This window comes from Triturus cristatus, chromosome 12 (assembly GCF_964204655.1).
Source record: "Triturus cristatus chromosome 12, aTriCri1.1, whole genome shotgun sequence".
Taxonomy (NCBI): domain Eukaryota; kingdom Metazoa; phylum Chordata; class Amphibia; order Caudata; family Salamandridae; genus Triturus; species Triturus cristatus.
In genome coordinates this window covers 622279099-622291278 of record NC_140595.1, presented here as the reverse complement: position 1 = coordinate 622291278, position 12180 = coordinate 622279099, and the positions used below count along the sequence as shown (strand labels likewise).

At 43.5% G+C, this 12180-nt stretch overlaps 1 protein-coding gene across 4 annotated transcripts in view; it reads right to left on the bottom strand.

The window, feature by feature from the left end:
* RNF166 (ring finger protein 166) overlaps positions 1–7960 on the bottom strand; it is a 150768-nt gene extending 142808 nt beyond the window's left edge. For 2 of the 4 annotated variants that reach the window (XR_014972389.1, XM_085639911.1), the window contains exon 1: positions 7706–7960. Coding sequence is in view for 2 of the 4 variants with exons in the window: in XM_085639911.1 (XP_085496037.1) it covers positions 7706–7845 (140 nt within the window). In the remaining 2 variants the exon portion in view is untranslated. The remainder of the gene's footprint in view (positions 1–7705) is intronic. The other 2 variants (XM_085639909.1, XM_085639910.1) reach the window with 2 other exon arrangements.
* Positions 7961–12180: the final 4220 nt, after the last annotated feature.

Sequence of the window (12180 nt, the reverse complement as noted above, 5' to 3'; positions counted from 1 at the left end):
GCACCATCAAGGCAAAAGCCAATAAGAAGTCCAAGCTTAGCAATGAAGGACTTTAATGCATTCTGGGTCATAATCTTTGCCATGAATGAGGAAATCTAGAACGCCCATGGTATCCTTAATCGAGATATTTAAATCCCTTTGCCGAGTTCTATTCACACACCCTGTCCAAGGGGCCACACAAACAACAGTAAAACCTAATTTCCCTTCAAACGAGTTACAAATCTCTCCATTTAAACTGTTCTGAAGCAATTCACCTTGACCAGTAAACCCAACAACCTCTCCTGAGCACGTGATACAAGCACTAATAATATTCCTGTACCCAAGCCATTTTCTTTCGTTTCTACATAACGCCAAGTATCTCACCCTGTGCTCGTCCCTCTATCGGTCCCTTCCAAGATCAGCCCTTTCAACGATTTACCGAATGAACTAACTTCAACAACAATGTCCCAGGCGTGTTCTAGCTCAAACTCACTCCCGGTTTCCTTTGCCTTTGACCAAGACCCACCTTTCCATCTGCACCCAGACCGTCCACTGCGCCTTACCAATTTATCTTTCACCAAACCCCTCCCTTTGACAGAATTCCTAACCGAAAACCATATACCTCTTCACTGGCCCCACACCTTTCTCGGTCCTAAGTTTAGCTTTTAATATAGCGTTAAATACCACAGGTTACCTTGTTCTAAGAGCTGTAAGCAAATGTTATCTTTTCACGCGGACTCTCTTTTTCATTGTGTGTCCTTATACAATGATGTTATGTTATGAGTTTATAAGTGCACAAGTACCTAAAAGGTGTCCTGGCACTGAAAGGCTTACAACTACCCCATACACCACTGGGCCTAACAAACAGTCAACTTGCAGCGAGCAAAACACATCAGGTACAAAGAAAAAACAAATACAAGAACTAATACAAAAAAAAAGAAAGCAATAGAAAGACCTAAATACTCTCTACCCAGCTGTAAAAGTAATTTTATGGCATGACACGGAGGCCAACATTATGCAAATTCTCCTTTATTGCCACAGCTCAGCAGTAACAATGAAGTGAACATAGAACTTGTGAACATTCTGTAAAACAACATAAAGACCGTGAGCACACAGCCATCATCCTTCTTTGTTGCTGCTGCTCACAGAGATAAGTACCTCATTTCATTCGCTCTTACTTTCATAAGTATTTACGACTAATGTTATGATTATTTGTGTGTAACTGATGCTTGTACATGACTGGGTCCTATTGACCCTATCATGCCTTTCTTTCTCTTTCTCTGGATCTCCCTTATGGGCTTCATTTCTTTTTGGGTGTTCTTCCCGTGTCAATGACGGTCTTTCGAAAGTTGCTAAGTGTCATTGTCATGATCCCCACTTATACTCTTGCCACAAGAATTTCACACTGTTAGCCTTTCTCTCGCCTTCCCTTATGCGAGTTTCAAATGTTAACACGAGCGCCAACCGTTGCCTAGCAACGATGCTTACACCCATCTATCCCTCTCCCAAGCCTACCATGTAGCGTGAAGACCACTCCGGTCTTACTTTCTCTCTCCGGTGCAATTGTGGTGCTTCTCCCGACTCATAGAAGACGCCATTAGCGCCTTTCCTCCCCTGCGTTGCCGGCATTGATTCACGCACCGCGAGCACGAATAAATTAGAGAAATGCCCCTTGGAAACAACCACGCACGTAAAAAAACGTGCGTGGTTGCCATAGCTTCACAAACAACACTTGTCAGTTGCTCCTACGTATCGCTTCGGTAAAGTGCAACTGTCATCACGATTTTTCTCTCCTCAACGACGAGTATCATTGAACTTCACTGGAAGAATTTCTTACACGCGGACCCTTACTTTTTTGCACGTGTTTACTTTCACTATATGCACGTGTTTACTTTCACTATAAAAAAAAAAGGGGGAAAAGAGTAGAACTACGGTAGGAAGACATATTTAACAACTCTTTAACTCTTAATACAGTATTAAATGGTCTGATACAAAGGGAAAAAGACAATCTCAATAAGCTTGTCCTATTTTCTCCATTATGTCTTCCTCTGACGCATCGCTAGAAACCAAATTAGACCTAATGGTTTCTAAAGCCATGGACAAGGCCATGGACTCTTTCAGCGAACGTATTAATAAAATATTTAATGAAACTATAAATAAAAAAATTGACATTCTCACAAAGGCTTGGCCCTCTACTAGCGGAGCACATAATCTTAACCCCAAAGAAGGGACAGTAAAGGTCCCAAAGAAAAGATCCGGGATACAAAAACCAGACCAACAATATAAAAGAATAAAGGTCTCATTAAATATGGATCGATCTCGCTTACAAGGCGGAGACCAGAACGATGCCCAGGGCATCTCAGAAGGGCAAGAATCAGGCCTACAAACCCCTGTACACGTTGACAGCGATGAGCAATACAAGGCGGAGATAGATCTCTCATGCTCCTCGTCCTTTGATTGGGACATTGAGGTCCAGGAAAAGAGTTCAACTGTCAACACAGAAGAGGCAAACAAGGCCTCAGGATCGAAAATGGGTATTACTGACCCCTTTGGAGAAATCATGTTCGATCCTTTACTAATTAAACATCCATTATCTCCCGAATAGATACCGTCACAGCACGTGGCAGACTACATTAGCTTTTGGCTAAGAAGAGAGATCCCGAAGGAAGTAAGGTCAAGATTAAGATCAGAATGCCCTCGGCCATCTCTCCCAGAAAAAATTGCCTTCACACCCGAACTTGACCCTAAAGTCGTTGCATTCATAGCCAAAGGTGCAAAGGACCCAAGGAAAGGCATAGATAAAAGTCTTAGATCTTGCCAAGACCGCCTACTGGACCTAATTGGTCCTGTAACCAAAATCTTTGACATGGCGGAAAACGCATATGTTGGTGGCATCCCTGTTGACGCGAAGGATACAAAAGTGCATCTGTCTTCTCGGCAATGCAAACACTGCCATTTCTAATGAAAGGAGAAAGGGTATACTCCTCAAAATAGACCCCAAACTTATTGAACTGGCAAACCAAGAGGCAGGACCAAGATCTCAAGTTCTCCTTTTTGGAGAAGACTTTATTTGTGATATGGCAAAATACGTGGGAGCATTTAGCTCCATACAAAAATCTCAACGAGAAATCAAAAAAGTTTTTCAGGATAAAATTTTTGGTCGGGCCGGGAGAATGCGGGGTCGATTCCCCGGCCGTGGACAATCCACTTCAAGACCCTTTCTGGCACGAGGAAATAGGTTCCAGCAAACACATTTCTACGGGAGTCATTCCTTCTACCCTTAAAGACAACGATTCAGAACAAGGCCGTTTCGAGACGAGAGGAGGAGCAGAACCTTCTCAACAGGTAGGTCCATCGATAGACCCTTCAGATACCCCTGTAAAAGTGGGAGGGAGACTAGCCCTTTTCTCTGGCAATTGGACACTAATAACACAAGATCCATGGGTCCTACAAACAGTTCAAGGCTACAAAATAGATTTTATAGACTTCCCCTTCCAAACGAGAATTCCACACGAAATAGTCTTTTCACAAGAACAGAGGAAACTAGTGTCTCAAGAAGTCAAAGATCTTCTAAGCAAAGGGGCTATAAGAGAGAGCTCAGAAATAGGTTTCATCAGCAATATCTTTCTGGTCGAAAAGAAAGACAAAACCCAGAGACCCGTAATAAATTTAAAAAATTTGAACAATTGGGTTTCCTATCACCACTTCAAGATGGAGGGAATCCATCTTCTCAGAGATGTTTTGAGGAAAGGGGATTGGCTAACACGCCTAGACTTAAAAGACGCCTACCTCACAATTCCGATTTGGCCACCTCACAGGAAGTTTCTCCAGTTCACCTGGGAGAAAAAACTATGGGAATTCTCAAGTCTTCCTTTCGGTCTGTCATCAGCCCCTTGGTGCTTCACCAAGGTCTTACGTCCGGTAGTAGCCTGGCTAAGGTAAAGGGGAGTAAGACTTATAATCTACTTGGACGACATCCTTATCATGGCCCAGTCCAAGGCCCAAATCCATCAACATACAAACCTTACCATTCACCTTCTGGAGCATCTAGGCTTCATTATAAATACGAAAAAATCATGTACTATCCCTCTACAAGAAACCCAATTCTTGGGATTCATGGTAAACACGATTTCGGGAGAATTAAAGTTACCAAGGGAGAAATTAAAGAAACTCAAAAAGGAACTCAAAACGATCCTTTCCCTGAAATTTTTCCCTTTGAGACTTCTAGCGAGAATTCTGGGTCTCCTCTCCTCGACCATTCAGGCTATATTCCCGGGCCCTCTCCATTACAGAGCCCTACAGAGACTGAAGGCGAAAGCATTGAAGTCGAGCCTCTCCTACTCCCAGATGACTTACTTAGACGAAGAATCGAGGAAAGAACTTATTTGGAGGTTGAGGAATGCAGAAGCGTGGAATGGCAAAGCCATCTTCGGGGACATACCAGACCTGATTATAGAGTCGGATGTGTGTTTAGAGGGCTGGGGTGCAACTTGCGCCAACCTTTCCACAGGGGGGCGGTGGACTCTAAAGGAAAAGAAACTTCATATCAACTGCCTGGAACTTCTGGCCGGTTCCTTTGCGGTTCGGAGTTTTTCAATAAATTCAATCAAATGCTCTATAATGCTCCGCATGGACAATGTCTCTGCGGTAAGATATGTCAACAAGATGGGGGGACCTCGTTCGAAAGGTCTGAGCGAAATAGCGAAGGTTTTCTGGGACTATTGTCTGGAAAAAGAACTGTCGGTCACGGCAGAACACATCCCAGGCTTGAACAACCACGTAGCAGACTGGTTCTCGAGAAACTTCAGGGACCCGAGCAATTGGAAGTTGGACAGATGGATATTCTTAACCATTCAACAACAATGGGGCCCCTTCCAGGTGGACCTCTTCGCAGACAAATTGAATACTCAGATGACGGAATTTTTCAGCTGGAAGCCGGACCCTCTAGCATCGGGAGTGGATGCCTTCCTCCAGAGCTGGCAGGGCTTGAAACCATATGCCTTCCCGCCCTTTGCAATGCTCCCACGCCTTCTCTCACATGCTCGCAGATATCTTCAGAGCATGGTAGTAATAACACCCCTTTGGAGGTCTCAAGCATGGTTCCCGGTCATCCTGGAGATGGCCATAGACTTCCCAATCCTAATTCCGTCTTTCAGTTATCTCCTCCTAGGTCCTCAGGGCGAACTTCATCCCCTTCTAGGACAAGGAATCCTAGTCCTGACGGCATGGAAGATTTCAGGCGACAATGGGAGATCCCTGGCCTTTCGCTCAATGCTTTTAGACTCATATCTGAATTCTGGGCACCTGGAACAAGGAAGGCATATCGATTGGCATGGAACAAAGGGGTTCGCTGGTGTCTTCAACGACATTACGATCCCGTTTCAGCTGATTTAGTTCACGTTCTTAATTTCCTATCGGAAAGATTTGCCTCCGGTCTTAGTTATAGAACCGTCAATGTTTATAGGTCAGCGATTGCGGCTGGTCACTCTCTAATTGATGGTGTTTCTGTCGGCCAATCTCTTTTAACTAAGAAGATTATGAGAAGCATGCGGGTTCTCAATCCCCCAACTCCAAAATACACAGCACTATGGGACGTGAGGAATATTTTACAGCTTATTTCCTCTTGGCGAGATAACTCTTCTCTTTCTCTCAAACTTATTTCCTACAAACTTACTGTCCTACTTTGTTTGGTCTCCTTTAGAAGAACATCAGATGTTAAAGCACTAGATATCTCCTGCAGATCTTATCAACCCGAGGGAGTTTGTTTCTATCTTAAAAAGAGGACCAAAACTATGTCTTCATCCATTTTCTATCCTTTCTTTCCTGAGAATGAATGTTTATGTGTTGTTAAATGTCTTAAAGAATATGAAAAAAGAACTTTTGGCATAAGAGGTACTGACACACAACTTCTGATCTCCTATAGATCTCCTCATAAACCAGTTTCATCTCCTACCCTCGCGAGATGGGTGAAAGAGGTGATGCGTGAATGTGGTGTCGATACTTCTATTTTTGGCGCACATTCCCTTAGAGGTGCGTCTGCTTCCAAAGCCTTTATGCTTGGTGGTGGACTACAAGATATCCTTAGAGCCGCTGACTGGTCTAATGAAAATATTTTTTAAAAATGCTACTTTAGACCTATCAATAATGTCATCGACAGTGTGCTTAGTTCACTTTAAACTTGCATAATGTTGGCCTCCGTGTCATGCCATAAAATTTAGATTTTTCACAGCCTGGTGGGCAGAAAATCTGGATTTTATTAAAGACACGGAGGCTAATATCCCTCCGCTATGTCTACCCTCCCTAAGGAGTCTGTTGTTACTTCAACCTATTTACTTCTCTCTTTCAGAATAGAATCCTCTCGCTTTGGATTAATGCAATGACTCCTTCATCGTTATTTAGAAAATTGGGATTCGCTGTTCCTTTTCTTGGATTCGCAGCTTTGAACAAAGAAGGATGATGGCTGTGTGTTCACGGTCTTTATGTTGTTTTACAGAATGTTCAAAAGTTCTATGTTCTCTTCATTGTTACTGCCGAAAGGAGAATTTGCATAATATTAGCATCCGTGTCTTTAATAAAATCCAGATTTTCTGCCCACCAGGCTGTGAAAAATCTAAATTATATTGCATACAACTAAGTTTGCAGGGCCTTTCAGAATTGCAGGTGCATGGAAGTTTTCCACAGTGTAGTGGGAAGGGTATTCCAAAATCTCGCAGTCACTACTGAGAAGACCCTCTGCTACGGCGAGCTCGCTTAAATTTAGAAAGTGAATGAAGAAAAGCATCCATAGAGCGAAGAGACCGACTCTGGATGTATATATTGATACTATTCCTCAAATAGAGTGTGGCCAGATTAATACATGGTATGGTGAACAATGCATACAGATTTAAAAGTAATCCTTTTAGCAACCGCAAGCTAGTGCAAAAGAGCATGAGGCAGGCCAAGGCAAACCACGGCCCAGCTTGACCACAATGGTTTTGAATGTGCTTGAACTTGTTCAATACACTCTGTGAAGCACCCAAGAAAAGGAAATTACAAGAGTCAAGACGGCAAAGTATAGTTAGTTGCCTGAACCACTATCAGGCGAGCTGAAGGAGGTAGGAGCGGAACAGTTAGAACCATCAAGAGAAGGAAACAGCAAGATGTTAGGTGATTTGCCTGCTTAACCAACGTCAGGTTATCGATCAGATGGAAATCAATGTTTTTAAAAGACTGGACTGGGAGAGGGGGAGCGGGTTAGATCAAGTCGGGGGCCAAAACACAGAAGGAACAGGTCTGGCCAAAGAGAAATGAAAAACCCTCCACTTTTCACCTACCCCACATATTCACACCTCTCCGCTGCCCCACTTCCTAACTGACTACACCTTTTGACAGGACAAGAAGACAGACAGACATACTTCCTAAAGCCCCTTCCATCAAACTGTTCCTTGAACTTCACGTTCATCCAGTGCTTTAGCAAGGGTGTCGTAGGTCACAATACGAGCAAGGAAATGTGTCAATTAGACACCTCTGGGTTAGTAAATGACAGCCATAATTGGGATGCAGTTGGTCCATCACAAACTATGCCCTGAGACCACTCCATCTGCTAAATTAATAATAATTACAGTCCGCCAGATTTTGCAGGGTTCCATACCATTTGCCCAAACATATTCCAGGCCCCGCCTCTCTCAACGCCTCGCCTATTTTGCCTTCCCAAGCCCTCCCCTTCCCAGCCCCAATGGCTTCTCACGTGTGGGCACAGCCGTTGATGCACACGGGTCGCAAGTAGACTTCGAGACAGATAGGACAGCTGTATTGTGCCTCCAGGCTCTCGGGCGCAGGCTGGGACTGATGTCGGTTTCCGGACACAAAGCTACGGAACATGGCCATCCTCAGGGAGAGATGCAACAGCAGGCCGAGGACAGAACCACAACAAAGCCGTACGTCACTGTTTGCGACGCGCCTTTGTGACGTCTTCAGAGAGCGCAGGACAAACAACGGACGCTAATCCCTTAGCCATTACACATGTAGGCGTATTGAACATAGAAATAGGACAAACATTAAGGCTCCTTGTGTGGTGACGATTGGGGTTGTGTTAGTCGTATTTTGTTACTCTGTATCATCTAAAACGAATCTCAACATACTGTGTTAATTAATTTGTTTTCTGCTAACACATACTAATTGTTCCTGCACGAGGTTATATGGAAATCTGCCTCCTTTTCTGCTCAGTCGGCAGTCTCTGTGGTACATTTACAAAAATTTATCGCGACGGATGGTGAGGTACTGGAACTGTCCTGGCAAATCTAGAACGCGTGGTAGCCCTATCAGTGCGCTTTGGAATTGTGTCAAGAAACGGACCCGCTCTTTGTTAAGGGTGCCAACTTTCCATTATCACTTTGTGAGATACTTTGGGCGCATAGAGACGCAGTACCGCGTCCGGAGACAGTCATCAGAGGATGTTAATTGAGGACCAGGGGGCTGAGTTGTGTGGCACATTTTGGTGGTTTCATTCTAAAACGCCCTCATTTAGCTCTGGCCATTTTGAAAGATATAATTTGACTGGGAAATGTGCTTATCGAGTATGATTTCTATTCATAATGTATTTCAGTTCTAATCCCTTTACCATCTCCAGACGTGACAATAGACCCAATTCAGGCGGGAGCCTCCCGATTTTTAAAGCCAAAAATTACTTTATTTTAGCTGTCTCTCCCCTAAAAATTCCTCTGCTTAAATAGGCGTATACAGGAGAAAAAACATTCTCTTAATTTTTTGTTTAAGTTTCCCTCTTTCCTCTTCTTAAACTGTTGACATGTCCGCACCTCTCGGAGAACTGTTCTCTCTTGCAACTTTTATAGAACCAAGTTTAGAAAATGAACAACTCTAGTATCAAGAATGGAATGAAACAGCCTTCAACTTTGAAGCACTAATGATACATATCAGTATCTGTCACGCAAACTGCCAAGTAAACACCTCCTGCCACATGACTTGGTCCAGTGGGTGCATTTTAGCAATGGTACTAATATACTTGACATCTAATCTCAGCTTCAATAGTTCACCTAAATATGATGGACGCTGTATTTTGAAGGTGGGAAGGGCCCACAAACCTGGGACATTTCCCTGGGAATACCAGCCCCTTGGCCTTGCTATCAGAATCACTGCTAATGCAGTTGTGGTCTATTAGTTTAGTTGAAAACATAAATCCAAGAGACATAGTTTTTATCTTGGCTTCCCATTTGGCCAACTTGTGTGCTCTTCGGCATCCATGCCTCTGCTCCCTTTTTGTCAAGATTGGGAGTTTTGCAATCAATTTAAAAGTGTGTGGTTAAAACAATGGGGGAGGGAGCAGTGCCCTTTTCTCTACTATGCTCACCAGAATGCAATATGGTATTTGTATAAAGTAGTAGTGGTCTGCATCTCGGGTCTACTACTTAAACTGTTTGATACTGGGCAAATTATTCTCTCCCTGTGCCTCTGTCCACAGACAGATCTGATAAGATGTCAGTGCTTTGAAATAGGCGCAATGGGAGAAATAAACATCAAGAGCATACTCGCCGCCCGAGAGGTCCCTAGCACGGTTTTCATTCACACATTCAGAGCTATTAATAGGCAGGTAGCTGGACTTGCATTTCGCTAGCTGAAGGTGCTCCTTGAAGCTGCATTGTTGATCACCACTCCTGTTCTGCAACTCTCACTGCCAGCCATCCCACGGATAGGGACCTCTTTCACGGGTCATAAATGGTTAAGAGTGACAGTTGCTAATCTTTTAACAGGGTTAGAAATGTTTGGAACTAAAATGCAGGACAATGGGCGTCCTGCAGAGCCTCTGTGCAGGTAGTGGAACAGGATCCGTGATTGCAGGCCACACCTGCAAAATGCAGGACGGTTGGCCATCCTAGTTTATTACAGGGTCAAATTGCGATTCTCCTATTAACATGACCAGAGAATCTGGATTTCATTAAAGACACGGAGGCTAACATTATGCTTACACTTTTAATTGCGTCACCAGGACAGCCGCATACATCACAAAGGAAGTATTCCAAATAGAACATTTAACCACAGTAAAAGGCATGAGCCCACAGTATTCTGCCTCTTTTAAATCGCGAAGAAAACAGGATAAGTTCGATAAAATCCTTTGAACGTCTTGATGATGAAACGTAGGAAGTCACAGAAGGAAGGCCACCGAAGATGGAGAAGAAGGAAGAGACTCTAATCCAAAATTCTTTAGATAGCATCTGCAAAAGAGAGAAAATTAGTGCAATTATGACAAGAGCAAAAGACTGATGTCAAACAACAATGTATGAAAAACATAAGTCAGGTCAACAATAACAAGTCAAGTCAACCAAAATCTATAGAATTGAACAATAAACATTAGAATAACTTCTATAGAAGCATAACAACCTCCAAAGGGAAAGAGGAGGGGGGGATAATGTTAGCCTCCGTGTCTTTAATGAAATCCAGATTCTCTGGTCATGTTAATAGGAGAATCGCAATTTCATTACAAGATCGGAGGCTACCATTATGCTTGTTGGTAGCTTTGTAATACTACATCAGACACATGCGGGATAGGTTTACAGTAATGATGAGCAAAGGTCCGAGCATTGGACCAATCAGCAGCCTTGAGGATATCATCCAACTTACCTCCGGACCAGAAGGACTTACTGGCCATAGCACCTCTGATAGAGTGTGGTTTAAAAATATTAAGGTCGATACCTGCTAGGTTCATCACAATTTTAACCCATCTAGAGATAGAACTGGAAGAAACAGGTTTATGTGGTTTAACGAAGGAGATGAGCAATTGGTTTGCATTAGGAGGTCGAAGAGAATTCATTCTAGAGTCGTATTCTTTCATACAGTCAACTACGCAGAGTTTGGGATAATCATCAAAACGAGGGTAAAAAATAGAATTGGACATGGTCTTCGTTCTTCTGAAGATCTCAAAGTTTACTCCGAACATGTTATAAGATCTATTAGATATCTCCAGAGCCTTGACATCAGAGACTCTACGACAGGAAATTAAGCAAAGTAAAGTAGCTAGTTTAATAGAAAGCTTTTTATTGTCTAGGAGTGAATTAATGGCCAATCTGAAAAAAGGTCAAGGATTAGGTTCACATCCCAAAGGGATTGATATCTGGGTCTAGGAGGTCTTCTGAGTCTGATACTTTTAAGGACCCTGCAAATAATTGCATTTTTACCAATAGTTTTACCGTTGACGAGGGAGTGGCCAGCGGAGATGGCAGATCTATAACAATTGATAGATCTATAACTAAGGCCTCTTTCAAATTGTTCCACTAGAAAGTTGATTATGTCAACGATAGGTGCCTGAACGGAATCCAGAAACCTTTCCAAGCACGAACGAACCCAAGATTTCCAAATGTTGTTGTATCGGTAGTGTGTGCCAGGGGCCCAGGATTCGCCGAGGAGAATTGAAGCTGTTGACGAAAGTCCTGAGAGATCATTGGATCTCCTGACACTCTCCAGGCAAGAAGGTTCAGTTTCCCTGATTGAACCATGGGGTGAAGATGACCGTCTATGTCTGTAAGAAGGTCCGCAAGGAAGGGAATTAGGAATGGGAAGTCGTAACTCATCTCTAGGGCCGTTGGGAACCAGGCTTGAGAGGGCCAGAAGGGAGTGATTAACACGATTGAGCATTGGTGGAGTCTGACTTTCTGAAGCACTCTTTGAATCATGGAAAAGGGGGGAAAGGCGTAGCTGTTTCTGCCTTGCCAAGGTTGGAGGAAGGCATTCACTGCCAGAGCACCCGGGTCTGGCATCCAACTGTAATAATTCACGATTTGGAAGGTTAGTCTGCTGGCAAAGAGGTCTAAATCTAGAGGTCCCCAGTAGAAGTTGAGGGAATTGAAAACAGAGACGTTGAGTTTCCAATCGCTGAAGTCCAGAAGGAATCTTGAGTTCCAGTCTGCCGATACATTGGATTTGCCTGGGAGATATTCGGCTCTTAAGGCGATTTTGTGTTCCAAGCAGAACATCCAAAGTTTCTTGGCAAGATTGGAAAGGTCGGCAGATTTGGTTCCACCTAGCCGATTTATGCAGGCGACGGCAGAGATATTGTCCATTTTTAGGATGATAGACCTGCCCTGAATGAATTGTTTGAAGCTCATCAGGGCGTAAAGACCAGCTGTCAATTCCAGAAAATTTATATGATGTAAGGATTCTTCCAGAGACCAAATTCCACCAGTGTTCTGGCCTTGAAAGCATGCTCCCCAG